Source organism: Scyliorhinus torazame, chromosome 6 (assembly GCF_047496885.1).
Source record: "Scyliorhinus torazame isolate Kashiwa2021f chromosome 6, sScyTor2.1, whole genome shotgun sequence".
In the NCBI taxonomy this organism is placed as follows: domain Eukaryota; kingdom Metazoa; phylum Chordata; class Chondrichthyes; order Carcharhiniformes; family Scyliorhinidae; genus Scyliorhinus; species Scyliorhinus torazame.
In genome coordinates this window covers 19,201,857-19,217,741 of record NC_092712.1, presented here as the reverse complement: position 1 = coordinate 19,217,741, position 15,885 = coordinate 19,201,857, and the positions used below count along the sequence as shown (strand labels likewise).

Genomic DNA, 15,885 nt, shown 5'->3' with positions numbered 1-15,885 from the left:
AATATACATTTAGCACCTCTCCTATCTCCTCGGACTCCAAGCACAACGTCCCACTACTGTCCTTGACTGGCCCTACTCTTACCCTAGTCATTTGTTTATTTCTGACATATCTATACTACCTGTCAAAGACTTCTCATGTCCCCTCCTGGCTCTTCTTAGCTCTCTCTTTAGGTCCTTCCTAGCTAACTTGTAACTCTTGGGCGCCCTAACTGAACCTTCATGACTCATCTTTACATAAGCCTCCTTCTTCCTCTTGCCTCATTGCATCATAATTGCCTTTCCTCCAGATATATCTCTTGTCCTGCGGTATATACCTGTCCCTTTCCATCACTAAAGTAAACGTAATCGAATTGTGGTCACTATCACCAAAGTGCTCACCTACTTCCAAATCCAACACCTGTCCTGGTTCTTTACCCAGTACTAAATCCAATACGGCTTTGCCTCTCGTTGGCCTATCTACACATTGTGTCAGGAAACCCTCCTGCACACATTGGACAAAAATGGACCCATCTAAAGTACTCGAACTATAGTGTTTCCAGTCAATATTTGGAAAGTTAAAGTCCCCCATAACAACTACCCTGTTGCTTTCGCTCCTATCCAGAATCAGCTTTGCAATCCTTTCCTCTACATCTCTGGAACTTTTCGGAGGCCGATAGAAAACCCCTAACAGGGTGACGTCTCCTTTCCTGTTTCTAACATCAGCCCATACTATTCAGTAGACGAGTCCGCATTAAACGTCCTTTCTGCCACTGTAATGCTGTCCTTGACTAACAATGCCATCCCTCCCCCTCTTTTACCACCTTCCCTGAGCCTACTGAAATATCTAAACCCCGGCACCTGCAACAACCATTCCTGTCCCTGCTCTATCCATGTCTCCAAAATGGCCACAACATCAAAGCCCCAGGTACCAACCCATGCCGCAAGTTCACCCACCTTATTCCGGATGCTCCTGGCATTGAAGAAGACACACTTTAAACCACCTTCCTTCTGCCGGTACACTCCTGCAACTTTGAAACCTTTCTCATAACCTCACTACTCTCAACCTCCTGTATACTGGAGCTACAATTCAGGTTCCCAAGCCCCTGCTGAACTAGTTTAAACCCTCCCGAAGAGCATTAGCAAATTTCCCCCCCAGGATATTGGTACCCCTCTGGTCCAGGTGTAGACCTCCCATTTGTAGATGTCCCACTGACCCCAGAATGAGCCCCAATTATCCAGAAATCTGAAACCCTCCCTCCTGCACCATCCCTGTAGCCACGTGTTCAACTCCTCTCTCTCCCTATTCCTCGTCTCGCTATCACGTGGCACGGGTAACAACCCAGAGATAATAACTCGTTTGTCCTAGATCTAAATTTCCGCACTAGCTCCCTAAATTCCTGCCTTACATCCTTATCCCTTTTCCTACCTATGTCGTTGGTACCTATGTGGACCATGATTTGGGGCTGCTCCCCCTCCACCTGAAGGATCCCGAAAACACGATCCGAGACACCACGCACCCTGGCACCTGGGAGGCAACACACTAACCGCGGGTCTCTCTTGTTCCCACAGAATCTCCTATCTATCCCCCTAACTATGGAGTCTCCAATGACTAATGCTCTACTCCTCTCCCCCTTCCCTTCTGAGCAACAGGGACAGACTCTGTTCCAGAGACCTGTACCCCATGGCTCACCTCTGGTAAATCCCCCCCCCCCCCAACAGTATCCAAAGCGGTATACTTGTTACTAAGGGGAACGACCACAGGGGATCCCTGTACTGACTGCTTCCTCCCAGCCCCTCTCACCGTCACCCATCTATCTTTATTCTTCGGAGTAACTACATCCCTGAAGCTTCTATCTATGACCACCTCTGCCTCCTGAATGATCCGAAGTTCACCCAGCTCCAGCTCCAGTTCCCTAACGCGGTTTCTGAGGAGCTGGAGATGGGTTCACTTCCCACAGATGAAATCAGCAGGGACACTGACGGCGTCCCTCACCTCAAACATTCTGCAGGAGGAACATTGCACTACCTTCCCTCCCATCCTCTCTAGATAAAAAAAGAAAGAGCTTACCTGTTATTCACTCCCCTTCTCAGCAAGCACTCACTCAGCAACCTCTGCGCCCTGCACGATAACACCTGAGGGAAAATAAATAAAAACTACTTACCAGTCACCAGCCAATCCCTTACCTGCAGGCTGTGACTTCACGGTTCAACATCTTTCTACTTCTACCTGCCCTCAAGCCTTCCTCTTGATTTTTACAGCAGTTGGGTTTTTTTTGGTTAGAGGAGGGGGTAGGGAGGGAAACACTGAAGAAGTGTTTCTGGTTTAAGTGCCACTTGACAACAGCTCCTCCACAAACCACCTTCAAGTTAGGGTGAGCACAACAGACGTATGCAAATTGCCCCCGCAACAGCCGATCAGCAGCTCCTCTCTACTGCCCTCTGCTGGATGCTTGTCTTCATTTGAACAGCTAGAGTCTCTTGCTCAGGTACACCTTCACATTAGGGTGAGCACAATAGACGTATGCAGATTGCCCCCGCAACAGCCAATCAGCAGCTCAGCTCTACGGCCTTAACTGGATGCTTGTCTTCACTTGAACAAATTGCTCTCCATCCGAGCCCCTGGCTGTAAGTGATTCCCAGTCAATATGCGGGGTGACATGACAGCACTGTCTGCACGGAGTCTGCACGTTCTCCCCGTGTCTGCGTGGGTTTCCTCCGGGTGCTCCGGTTTCCTCCCACAAGTCCCGAAAGACGTGCTGTTAGATAATTTGGACATTCTAAATTCTCCCTCTGTGTACCCGAAAAGGCGCCAGAATGTGGCGACTAGGGGCCTTTCACAGTAACTTCATTGTAGTGTTAATATGAGCCTACTTGTGACAATAAAGATTATTATTATTACAAGTTAAAATCACAACTGACCTGCTTTTTTCCCACACCTTTGCAGTGTCTGACTACACAATTGCCCCTCTGCGGGCTGCTGGGAGGTCTCGAGTACCCTCCCAGCGTTGTGATTTCACCCTTCTTATTCCTGAGCTCCACCCATAATGCCTCACTGCAAGGTCCCTCCAAATGTGTCCTCCCTCAACAGAGCTATGATCCGCTCCCGAATCAGCAAGGTAACTCCTCCACCTCTGTTGTTTCCCTTCTGTCCTGACTGAAACAACGACATTCCGGAATGTTAAGCTTCCAGTCCTGTCCCTCCTTTAACCATGTCTCCGTAATTGTAATTACATCATAGCTCCATGCAGTAATCCAGGCTCTCACCTCACATGTTTTACCAGTTATACTTCTTGCATTGAAGCAAACGCACTCCAGACCTACAGTCCCGCTCAGCCCTGTGGCTGCCCTCTGCGCTATGTTTACTGGCCTGCAGTTCCGGTTCCCACCCCCCTGCCACACTAGTTTAAACCCTCCCGAACAGCACTAGCAAACCTCCCACCCAGGATATCGGCGCCCCTCCAGTTTAGGTGCAACCCATCCTTCTTGTACAGGTCCCACCTTCCCCAGAAGATATCACAGTGATCCATGTATCCAAAGCCCTCCCTCCGACACCAGCTCTTTAGCCACGTGTTCAACTTACTATCTCCCTGTTCCAACCCTCACTAGCACGAGCATCGGGGAGTAATCCTGAGATTACTACCTTGGAGGTTGTGCTGTTTAGCTCCCGACCTAACTCCCTGAATTGTCTTTGCAGGACCTCGTCCCTCTTCCTGCCTATGTCATCAGGAACAATGTGGACAATGACATCTGTCTGTTTGCCCTCCTGTTTCAGGATGCCCTGCAGCCATTCAGAGACATCCAGGACCATGGTATCAGGGAGGCAACGCACCATCCTGGAGTCCCGCTGTTAGCAACAGAAACGCCTGTCTGTGCCCCTGACTATCGAGTCTTCTGCTACTATCACTCGCTTGGACTTAGCCCGCTCTACAGCAGAACCAGTTGTGATGCCATCGGCCTGGCTGCTGCTGGTATCTTCCCCTGAGAGGCTGTCCCCCCCCAACATTATCCAAAACGGCATACCTGTTTCAGAGGGGAATAGCCACAGGAGGATTCTGCCTTACCTGCCTGCCTCTCCTGGCGGTCACCCATCTACCTGTCTGAACCTCTGATGTGACCACCTGCCTGAAGCTAGTGTCTATCACACTCTCTGCCCCCTGTATACTCTGCAATGAGTCCAGCTGCTGCCCCAACTGAACTACGCGGTCTGTGGGGAGATGCAGCTGGTCACACTTCCCACAAACATAGTCGTCAGGGACTTTAGAAAGCTCCCTGATCTCCCACATCTGGCAGGAGGAGCATACCACTGCTATAACTGCCAGCTCTGCTCTTTCACACTGAAGAAAGATATAAGAATAAGAATCTTACCTTGCTTGCCCTCCTCACAGTGCCTTCTTTTTCTGGTTAGAGGAAAAGGGAGGGAGGGAATCACTGAACTGCTCCTTGACACCTGTTCTTCGGCTACCCACAGTACCGTTGAAGTGACTGAGTTGATTTCTCCCAGAATCCTCTTCTGCCGCCTCTGCTGCATGAACAAATTTAAAATAATGAAAGCACGTGGGATTAGGGGCAGTGTATTGAGATGGATAGAAAACTGGTTGGCAGACAGGGAGCAAAGAGTAAGAAGAAAGAGTCGGAACAAACGGGACTTTTTCCAAAGGGCAGGCAGTGACTCGTGGGGCACTGCGGTGATCAGTGTTGTGTTCCCAGCTATTCACAATGTAGATTAATGATTTAGATGAGGGAACAAAATGTAATATCTCCAAATTTGCAGATGACTCCAAGTTGGGTGGGAGGGTGAGCTGTGAGGAGGATGCAGAGATGCTTCAGTGTGATTTGGACCAGTTGAGTGAGTGGGCAAATGAATGGCAGATGTAGTATAATGTGGATAAATGCGAGGTTATCCACTTTAGTAGCAAAATCGGAGGCAGACTATTATTTGAATGGCCATAAATTAGGAACGGGATGTGCAACGAGACCTGGGTGTCCTTGTGCACCATTCGCTGAAGGTAAGCATGCAGGTGCAGCAGGCGGTAAAGAAGGCTAATGGTATGCTGGCCTTCATTGTGAGAGGTTTCGAGTACAGGAGCAGGGATGTCTTGCTGCAATTATACAGGGCCTTGGTGAGGCCACATCTGGAATATTGTGCGTATTTTTTTCTCCTTATCTGAGGAAGGATGTTCTTGCTCTCGAGGGAGTGCAGCAAAGGTTTACCAGACTGATTCCTGGGATGGCGGGACAGACGTGCGAGGAGAGATTAAGTCGGTTAGATTAATTCGCTGGAGTTCAGAAGAATGAGGGGGATCTCATAGAGACGTACAACATTCTAACAGGACTACTCAGGTAGACCTTAGAGTGTCACAGTGGTTAGCACTGCTGCCTCACAGCACCGGGGACCCAGGTTCAATTCCAGCCTTGGGTGACTGTGTCGAGTTTGCACGTTCTCCCTGTGTCAGCGTGGGTTTCCTCTGGGTGCTCCGGTTTCCTCCCACAGTCCAAAGATTATTTTCTTGATTAACAGAGGAATCAGGAATTATGGGGAGAAGGCAGGAGAATGGGGATGAGAAACGTATCGGCCATGATTGAATGGCGGAGCAGATCCGATGGGCCGAATGGCCTATTTCTGCTCCTATGCCTTATAGTCTGATGGTCTTATGGGTAGATGCAAGAAGGATGTTGCCGATGGTGGAGGTGTCCAGAACCAGGGGTCATAGTTTGAGGTTACGAGGTAAACCGTTTCGGACAGAGATGGAGACATTTTTTCACCCAGAGAGTGGTCGGTCTGTGGAATCTGTTACCACAGGAAGGGCGGCACGGTAGTCCAGTGATTAGCACTGTTGCTTCACAGCGCCAGGGTCCCAGGTTCGATTCCCATTTGGGTCACTGTCTGTGCGGAGTCTGCACGTTCTCCCCGTGTCTGAGTGGGTTTCCTCCGGGTGCTCCGGTTTCTTCCCACATGTTCCGAAAGACGTGCTGTCAGGTGAATTGGACATTCTGAATTCTCCCTTGGTGTACCCGAACAGGTGCCGGAATGTGGAGACTAGGGGATTTTCACAGTAACTGATTTGATTTATTGTCACATGTACCGAAATGCAGTGAAAAGTATTTTTCTGCGGCCGAGGGACTGTACACAGTACGTACATAGCAGACACAAGAGTAATCGACAGAGTACATTGACAAATGGTACATCGACAACAGTGATTGGTTACAGTGCAAAACAGGGGGCCAAACAAAGCAAATACATGAGCAAGAGCAGCATAGGGCATCGTAAATAGTGTCTTACAGGGAACAGATCAGTCCGAGGGGGAGACGTTGAGGAGTCTGGTAGCTGTTCCTATGTCTGGATGTGCGGAACTTCAGACTTTGCCTTCTGCCTGATGGAAGGGTCTGGAAGAAGGCAATGCCTGGGTGGGAGGGGTCTCAGACAATGCTGTCTGCCTTCCTGAGGCAGCGGGAGGTGTAGACGGAATCAATGTGGGGGTGGCAATGTGTGTAATGCGTTGGGCTGAGTTCACCACACTCTGCAGTTTCTTGCAAAGTTGGGCCGAGTGGTTGCCACATCAAGCTGTGATGCAGCCGGATAGGATGCTCTCTGTGGCACATCTGTCGAAGTTGTGAGAGTCGATGCAGACATGCCGAATTTCTTTAGCTTCCGTAAGAAGTAGAGACGTTTTGGGCTTTCTTGACTGTCGCATCAACGTCAGACTGTCCTGGTCCACTTACATTAACACAGTAACTTCATTGCAGTGTTAATATAAGCCTAATTGTGCCGATAATAAAGATTATTATTATTATTAGTTGAGGCCAAAACTGAGTCTAAGTGTTGACGCCAACACAGATTCGGTGGACTTTTACAACAGAAAAACTGGCGCGGCACCTGGACCGATTCCGCCACCGTTGAGGGGTTAGCACCGACGCCACGTGGAACACAATGGGTTCCAACGAAAAACAGTGAGGTATTCGCTGGGTCCGTGATTGAATCTCGGGAGGCTGACAAGCTGCAGCCGCACATACACATTACACTCCCCACACACACTTAATCCCAGTCAAAAGGATGGCACTGCTTGTGCTGGAGTGTGCCCATACAGCTGATGGGTCAGCAGGTACCACTGGGCAACCCCGATACGACCCGTGGCACTAGGTTCAAAGCGGGCGGTTAGCGGTGTGCGCAGCTGCATGGCTGCCTTGCCGGCTGCGGCAATGGTGTTCCGTGCCCGTCCACCCCGACCCCACAGCCCACCGCCTGGCCACCCTCACTATTCTCCCCCCCGGCCCCTGACAGAAGCACAACGGGCAGCAAACTCTGGCGATGTTGTACACCTTCCGTACCCCCTCTCCCTCAGCCGCCGCCACGCCAGTTTCACGGTTTTTAAAAGCACAAGTGAACCGCTCCGTCGGGAACTCGGCCCATCGGAGGCGGGGAATCACGGCGGCCCCGGAGAATACCGGGTCGGGCCCGCTAATGACATACAAATGGTGCCTTTGTATGTGCGTTCCGGAATGCACTGATGCCGCTGTCGAAGTGCTGGAGCATTGTGATTTGAAGCGGGATTAGGCTTTGAGTTGGATGATCAGCCGTGATCATAATGAATGGCGGAGCAGCCTCGATGGGCCGAATGGCCTCCTCCTGCTGCTATTTTCTATGTTTCGATGACATTTGAGAGAGAGAGAGTGCAGAAAATATTCCCGAGAATGGTTCCCGAGATGAGGAAATTCAATTATGCAGACAGATTGGAAAGGGGCAGCACGGTAGCATTGTGGATAGCACAATTGCTTCACAGCTCCAGGGTCCCAGGTTCGATTCCCGGCTTGGGAGTCTGCACGTTCTCCCCGTGTGTGCGTGGGTTTCCTCCGGGTGCTCCGGTTTCCTCCCACAGTCCAAAGATGTGCAGGTTAGGTGGATTGGCCATGATAAATTGCCCATAGTGTCCAAAATTGCCCTTAGTGTTGGGTGGGGTTACTGGGTTATGGGGATAGGGTGGAGGTGTGGACCTTGGGTAGGGTGCTCTTTCCAAGAGCTGGTGCAGACTCGATGGGCCGAATGGCCTCCTTCTGCACAGTAAATTCTATAAGTTGGGATGTTTTCTTGGCAGAAGAGAAGGTTGAAGGTGTTTTGTCACAATCATGAGGTGTCTGGGCCAATTGGACCAGGCCAAACTGTTCCCCATTGGTGGAAGTGGACCAGAAAGCACAGATTTAAGGTAATTGACAAAAGAGGTAAGGGCCACATGAGGACAAACCTTTTTTACACAGCGAGTGGTTAGGATCTGGAATGCACTGTCTGAGAGTGCGGTGGAGGCAGATTCACACAGCGAGTGGTTAGGACCTGAAACGCACTGTCTGAGAGTGTGGTGGGGGCAGATTCACACAGCGAGTGGTTAGGATCGGGAATGTACTGTCTGAGAGTGTGGTGGAGGCAGATTCACTCAGTGAGTGGTTAGGATCTGGAATGTACTGTCTGAGAGTGTGGTGGAGGCAGATTCACACAGCGAGTGGTTGGGATCCGGAATGTACTGTCTGAGAGTGTGGTGGAGGCAGATTCACACAGCGAGTGGTTAGGGTCTGGAATGCACTGTCTGAGAGTGTGGTGGAGGCAGGTTCACACAGCGAGTGATTAGGATCTGGAATGCACTGTCAGAGAGTGTGGTGGAGGCAGGGCTACACAGCGACTGGTTAGGATCCGGAATGCACTGTCTGAGAGTGTGGTGGAGGCAGATTCACACAGCGAGTGGTTAGGATCTGGAATGCACTCTCTGAGAGTGTGGTGGAGGCAGGGTTACAGAGCGAGTGGTTAGGGTCTGGAATGCACTGTTGGAGAGTGTGGTGGAGGCAGATTCACACAGCGAGTGGTTAGGATCTGGAATGCACTGTCTGAGAGTGTGGTGGAGGCAGATTCACACAGCGAGTGGTTAGGATCTGGAATGCACTCTCTGAGAGTGTGGTGGAGGCAGGGTTACAGAGCGAGTGGTTAGGGTCTGGAATGCACTGTTGGAGAGTGTGGTGGAGGCAGATTCACACAGCGAGTGGTTAGGATCTGGAATGCACTGTCTGAGTGCGCGGTGGAGGCAGATTCACACAGCGAGTGGTTAGGATCTGGAATGCACTGTCTGAGAGTGTGGTGGAGGCAGATCCACACAGCGAGTGGTTAGGATCTGGAATGCACTGTCTGAGAGTGTGGTGGGGGCAGATTCACACAGCGAGCGGTTAGGATCTGGAATGCACTGTCTGAGAGTTTGGTGGAGACAGTGTCACACAGCGAGTGGTTAGGATCTGGAATGCACTGTCTGGGAGTGTGGTGGAGGCAGGGTCATACAGCGAGTGGTTAGGATCTGGAATGTACTGTCTGAGAGTGTGGTGGAGGCAGATTCACACAGCGAGTGGTTAGGATCTGGAATGCACTGTCTGAGAGTGTGGTGGAGGCAGATTCACACAGCGAGTGATTGGGATCTGGAATGCACTGTCTGAGAGTGTGGTGGAGGCAGATTCACACAGCGAGTGGTTAGGATCTGGAATGTATTGTCTGAGAGTGTGGTGGAGGCAGATTCACACAGCGAGTGGTTAGAATCTGGAATGCACTGTCTGACAGTGTGGTGGAGGCAGATTCACACAGCGAGTGGTTAGGATCTGTAATGCACTGTCTGAGAGTGTGGTGGAGGCAGACTCCCGCAGCGAGTGGTTAGGATCTGGAATGCACTGTCTGGGAGTGTGGTGGGGGCAGATTCACACAGCGAGTGGTTAGGATCTGGAATGTACTGTCTGGGAGTGTGGTGGGGGCAGATCCACACATCGAGTGGTTAGGATCTGGAATGCACTGTCTGAGAGTGTGGTGGAGGCAGGGTTACAGAGCGAGTGGTTAGGATCTGGAATGCACTGTCAGAGAGTGTGGTGGGGGCAGATTCACACTGAGTGGTTAGGATCTGGAATGCACTATCTGAGAGTGTGGTGGAGGCAGGGTCATACAGCGAGTGGTTAGGATCTGGAATGCACTGTCTGAGAGTGTGGTGGAGGCAGGGTCATACAGCGAGTGGTTAGGATCTGGAATGCACTGTCTGAGAGTGTGGTGGGGGCAGATTCACACAGCGAGTGGTTAGGATCTGGATTGCACTGTCTGAGAGTGGTGGAGGCAGATTCACACAGCGAGTGGTTAGGGTCTGGAATGCACTGTCTGAGAGTGTGGTGGAGGCAGATTCACACAGCGAGTGGTTAGGGTCTGGAATGCACTGTCTGCGAGTGTGGTGGAGACAGATTCACACAGCGAGTGGTTAGGGTCTGGAATGCACTGTCTGAGAGTGCGGTGGAGGCAGATTCACACAGCGAGTGGTTAGGGTCTGGAATGCACTGTCTGAGAGTGTGGTGGAGGCAGATTCACACAGCGAGTGGTTAGGGTCTGGAATGCACTGTCTGCGAGTGTGGTGGAGGCAGATTCACACAGCGAGTGGTTAGGGTCTGGAATGCACTGTCTGAGAGTGTGGTGGAGGCAGATTCACACAGCGAGTGGTTAGGGTCTGGAATGCACTGGCTGCGAGTGTGGTGGAGACAGATTCACACAGCGAGTGGTTAGGTTCTGGAATGCACTGTCTGAGAGTGTGGTGGAGGCAGATTCACGCAGCGAGTTGTTAGGATCTGGAATGTACTGTCTGAGAGTGTGGTGGGGGCAGATTCACACAGCGAGTGGTTAGGATCTGGAATGCACTGTCTGAGAGTGTGGTGGGGGCAGATTCACACAGCGAGTGGTTAGGATCTGGATTGCACTGTCTGAGAGTGTGGTGGGGGCAGATTCACACAATGAGTGGTTAGGATCTGGAATGCACTGTCAGAGAGTGTGGTGGAGGCAGTGTCACACAGCGAGTGGTTAGGATCTGGAATGCACTGTCAGAGAGTGTGGTGGGGGCAGATTCACACAGCGAGCGGTTAGGATCTGGAATGCACTGTCTGAGAGTTTGGTGGAGACAGTGTCACACAGCGAGTGGTTAGGATCTGGAATGCACTGTCTGGGAGTGTGGTGGAGGCAGTGTCACACAGCGAGTGGTTAGGATCTGGAATGCACTGTCAGAGAGTGTGGTGGGGGCAGATTCACACAGCGAGCGGTTAGGATCTGGAATGCACTGTCTGAGAGTTTGGTGGAGACAGTGTCACACAGCGAGTGGTTAGGATCTGGAATGCACTGTCTGGGAGTGTGGTGGAGGCAGGGTCATACAGCGAGTGGTTAGGATCTGGAATGCACTGTCTGAGAGTGTGGCGGAGGCAGATTCACACTGCGAGAGGTTAGGATCTGGAATGCACTGTCTGAGAGTGTGGTGGAGGCAGATTCACACAGCGAGTGGTTAGGGTCTGGAATGCACTGTCTGCGAGTGCGGTGGAGGCAGATTCACACAGCGAGTGGTTAGGATCTGGAATGCACTGTCTGAGTGTGTGGTGGAGGCAGATTCACACAGCGAGTGGTTAGGATCTGGAATGCACTGTCTGAGAGTGTGGTGGAGGCAGATTCACACTGCGAGAGGTTAGGATCTGGAATGCACTGTCTGAGAGTGTGGTGGAGGCAGATTCACACAGCGAGTGGTTAGGGTCTGGAATGCACTGTCTACGAGTGCGGTGGAGGCAGATTCACACAGCGAGTGGTTAGGATCTGGAATGCACTGTCTGAGAGTGTGGTGGAGGCAGATTCACACAGCGAGTGGTTAGGATCTGGAATGCACTGTCTGAGAGTGTGGTGGGGCAGATTCACACAGCGAGAGGTTAGGATCTGGAATGCATTGTCTGAGAGTGTGGTGGAGGCAGCGAGGATCTGAATGAAAAAAATGAAAATCGCTTATTGTCACAAGTCGGCTTCAAATTAAGCTACTGTGAAAAGCCCCTAGTCGCCACATTCCGGCGCCTGTTCAGGGAGGCTGGTATGGGAATTGAACCGTGCTGCTGGCTTGCCTTGGTCTGCTTTCAAAGCCAGCGATTTAGCCCTGTGCTAAACAACCCCTGTTTGGGAGTGTGGTGGATGCAGATTCACACAGCGAGTGGTTAGGATCTGGAATGCACTGTCTAAGAGTGTGGTGGAGGCAGGGTAACACAGCGAGTGGTTAGGATCTGGAATGTACTGTCTGAGAGTGTGGTGGAGGCAGATTCACACAGCGCGTGGTTAGAGTCTGGAATGTACTGTCTGAGATTGTGGTGGAGGCAGGGCCACAGAGCGAGTGGTTGGGATCTGGAATGCACTGTCTGAGGGTGTGGTGGAGGCAGGGTCACACAGCGAGTGGTTAGGATCTGGAACGCACTGTCTGAGAGTGTGGTGGAGGCAGATTCACACAGCGAGTGGTTAGATTCTGGAATGCACTGTCTGAGGGTGTGGTGGAGGCAGATTCACACAGCGAGTGGTTAGGATCTGGAATGTACTGTCTGAGAGTGTGGTGGAGGCAGATTCACACAGCGAGTGGTTAGTATCTGGATAGCTCTGTCTGAGTCTGGGTGGAGGCAGATTCACACAGCGAGTGGTTAGAATCTGGAATGCACTGTCTGAGTGTGTGGTGGAGGCAGATTCACACAGCGAGTGGTTAGGATCTGGAATTCACCGTCTGAGAGTGTGGTGGAGGCAGATTCACACAGCGAGTGGTTAGGATCTGGAATGCACTGTCTGAGAGTGTGGTGGAGGCAGATTCACACAGCGAGTGGTTAAGTTCTGGAATGCACTGTCTGAGGGTGTGGTGGAGGCAGGGTCACACAGCGAGTGGTTAGGATCTGGAATGCACTGTCTGAGAGTGTGGTGGAGGCAGGGTTACAGAGCGAGTGGTTAGGATCTGGAATGCACTGTCTGAGAGTGTGGTGGAGGCAGGGCCACACAGCGAGTGGTTAGGGTCTGGAATGCACTGTCTGAGAGTGTGGTGGAGGCAGGGTCACACAGCGAGTGGTTAGGATCTGGAATGCACTGTCTGAGAGTGTGGTGGAGGCAGATTCACACAGCGAGTGGTTAGGATCTGGAATGCACTGTCTGAGAGTGTGGTGGAGGCAGATTCACACAGCGAGTGGTTGGGGTCTGGAATGCACTGTCTGATAGTGTGGTGGAGGCAGATTCACACAGCGAGTGGTTGGGGTCTGGAATGCACTGTCTGAGAGTGTGGTGGAGGCAGATTCGCACAGCGAGTGGTTGGGGTCTGGAATGCACTGGCTGATAGTGTGGTGGAGGCAGGGTCACACAGCGAGTGGTTAGGATCTGGAATGTATTGTCTGAGAGTGTGGTGGAGGCAGATTCACACAGCGAGTGGTTAGGATCTGGAATGCACTGTCTGAGAGTGTGGTGGAGGCAGATTCACACTGTGAGAGGTTAGGATTTGGAATGCACTGTCTGAGAGTGTGGTGGAGGCAGGTTCAATCGGGGTATTGAAGAGGTAGTTGGATTATTTTCTGAAAATGAAGAATGTGCAAAGGTGTGGGGAGAAGGAGGGGGAGTGGCACTGGGTGAATTGCTCATTTCCAGAGGCAGCAGAGACAGGCGGAGCCGGGTGTTATATTACAGAGATGTAATATATATATATTACTCATTTGTCTTGCCGAATTGTATTTAAATTGATAACAAACAGTCAAAGTTTTCCAGTTCAGATGATCACAAGATGGCAACACTAACAGGAAATATATAAGGAATTTCCCACTCTTTCCTAGTGTTAGTGTTAATTTGTTACACAATAAATAATTTGTCATCAGTTATTGATGACAAATTATTTATTGTGCAACAAAATAATATACTTGTGAGTTCTTTTACTTTAATACTTTGACTAGTAATAGAATTAACTAAGATTTGATTAAATTAACAATTAATATAATACACTACACTCTGGGCTGGTCACGTCTATCCTCTAGCTGCACTACACACACAAACACGAAGAAAGAGCGGGAAATTCCTTATATAGGTCCTGTTAGTGTTGCCATCTAGTGATCATCTGACTGTACTACCTGCACATTAACTAATCATATATTGACACATACAGAGATCACTATACTGGGCGGAATGGCATCCTCCTAAAATATTGCGTGATTCTGTCATAATGCTTCTGTGAAGCGTCCCGAGATGTGTTACTACATTAAAGTGGTTCTAGAAATACAAGCAGCTTCATCCTGAGAGAATGCCCATCCATCTGAGATGGAAGCAGGCTCCTCAGTGTATTGCCTAACCTGAGAAATAGCAGCTCAATGGTGCAGCACCCCAGGAATGCGGTGGGTTATGTGAGGGGCTTCATTTTGTGCTCAAGGCTCGGGCGTGAGTCATGAATGTACAATTCCGAGGTAATAGTGCTACTCATTGATCCACAACTTAACCTGCAGGTTCAGTCGGCAGTTAGGAAGGCAAATGCAATGTTAGCATTCATGTCAAGAGGGCGAGAGTACAAGACCAGGGACGTTCTTCTGAGGCTGCATAAGACTCTGGTCAGACCCCATTTGGAGTGCGTGCTGGTCTTGGAAAGGGCCCAGAGGAGGTTCACAAGAATGATTCCTGGAATGAAGAGCTTGTCGTATGAGGAACAGTTGAGGACTCTGGGTCTGTACTCGGAGTTTAGAAGGATGAGGGGGGTTCTTATTGAAACGTACAAGATACTGCGAGGCCTGGATAGAGTGGACGTGGAGAGGATGTTTCCACTTGTAGGAAAAATTAGAACCAGAGGACACAATCTCAGACTAAAGGGACGATCCTTTAAAACAGAGATGAGGAGGAATTTCTTCAGCCAGAGGGTGGTGAATCTGTGGAACTCTTTGTCGCAGAAGGCTGTGGAGGCCAAATCACTGAGTGTCTTTAAGACAGAGATAGATAGGTTCTTGATTAATAAGGGGATCAGGGGTTATGGGGCGAAGGCAGGAGAATGGGGATGAGAAAATATCAGCCATGATTGAATGGCGGAGCAGACTCGATGGGCCGAGTGGCCTAATTCTGCTCCTATGACTTATGGTCTTAAGTAACACCAAACCATGCGGAGGGTCTAACTCATGTCACTTTCTCTCTCTCCGTCAGGTCCTGTCATGGATCTTCTTTGTTGGGACACTATCATATGTGAAAGTGATGGTCGGTATCATTCTGCGCGATGAAGGTCACAGTGCCCTCGTCTGGTGTGGAGCGGTGGTGCAGCTGGGCTCCATGTTGGGTGCTCTCACCATGTTTCCCCTGGTCAGCATCTACGGCCTGTTCCACTCTGGTGACCCATGCAACACTAAGTGCTCCCTGTGACGGGCAACTTGCAGGCAGAAGGCGGGTAGAATCAAACACAAGTATAGCGATAGCCTGCAGATTAGAAAAACCCTACAAACCATTGCTAGTGTCATGAGAGGTAATAGTGCAGATGTCTGCTGAAGCTCCTGTCTCAAGTAACTGTGTCTGGCCTCCTTCCTTCAGACTGTACTTGCAAGTCCCTCGGAAGCAGAAGAATTTCCCTGGGGTGGAGGGATTTCTCCCAGTGTTGATTCGTAATTTCAGGGGTGCATTGGCGACGGGGACACAGGGTGGCGGGGGGGGGGGGGGGGGGGAGCTATTTCCTCCCTTCATGTCTGGAGACTCTGCAAAGGATGGTAACCAAGGTGACATCTGCCCTTAAGGTTCTTAGTTACCAGAAAAGGTTCTTATTTGTTATAGTAAAAGTATAATACTGTGGATGATGGAAATCTGAAATAAAAACAGAAAATATTGCAAAAACTCAATTTGTGTTGTGCAATTCGTAAAATACTCCTAACGCAGGGCCGGAGCATCCCCGCGACCGGGCGCACGCGATTCTCCGTCGAGCAGAGATACGGCACCACTGCCGCCGGCGTGGTTGGTGCGCCACCGGTCGTGAGCCGTTCTAGACGACCGGCCCGCGATTCTCGGGCCCCCTGGGATGGGCCGAGCGGCCGTCGTGGAAACGCTGAGTCCCCCCTGGCGCTGTCCACACCTGCTCTCAGCCG

General features: G+C 50.8%; 1 protein-coding gene across 5 annotated transcripts in view; it reads left to right on the top strand.

Moving 5' to 3' along the window:
- The window catches only part of LOC140424700 (riboflavin transporter 2-like), a 204,472-nt gene extending 189,031 nt beyond the window's left edge, over positions 1–15,441 (top strand). For all 5 annotated transcript variants that reach the window (XM_072507993.1, XM_072507991.1, XM_072507990.1 and 2 more), the window contains one exon: positions 14,963–15,441. In XM_072507993.1, coding sequence (XP_072364094.1) covers positions 14,963–15,175 — 213 coding nt within the window. In that variant the 3' untranslated portion in view covers positions 15,176–15,441. The remainder of the gene's footprint in view (positions 1–14,962) is intronic.
- The last annotated feature ends 444 nt before the right edge of the window (positions 15,442–15,885 follow it).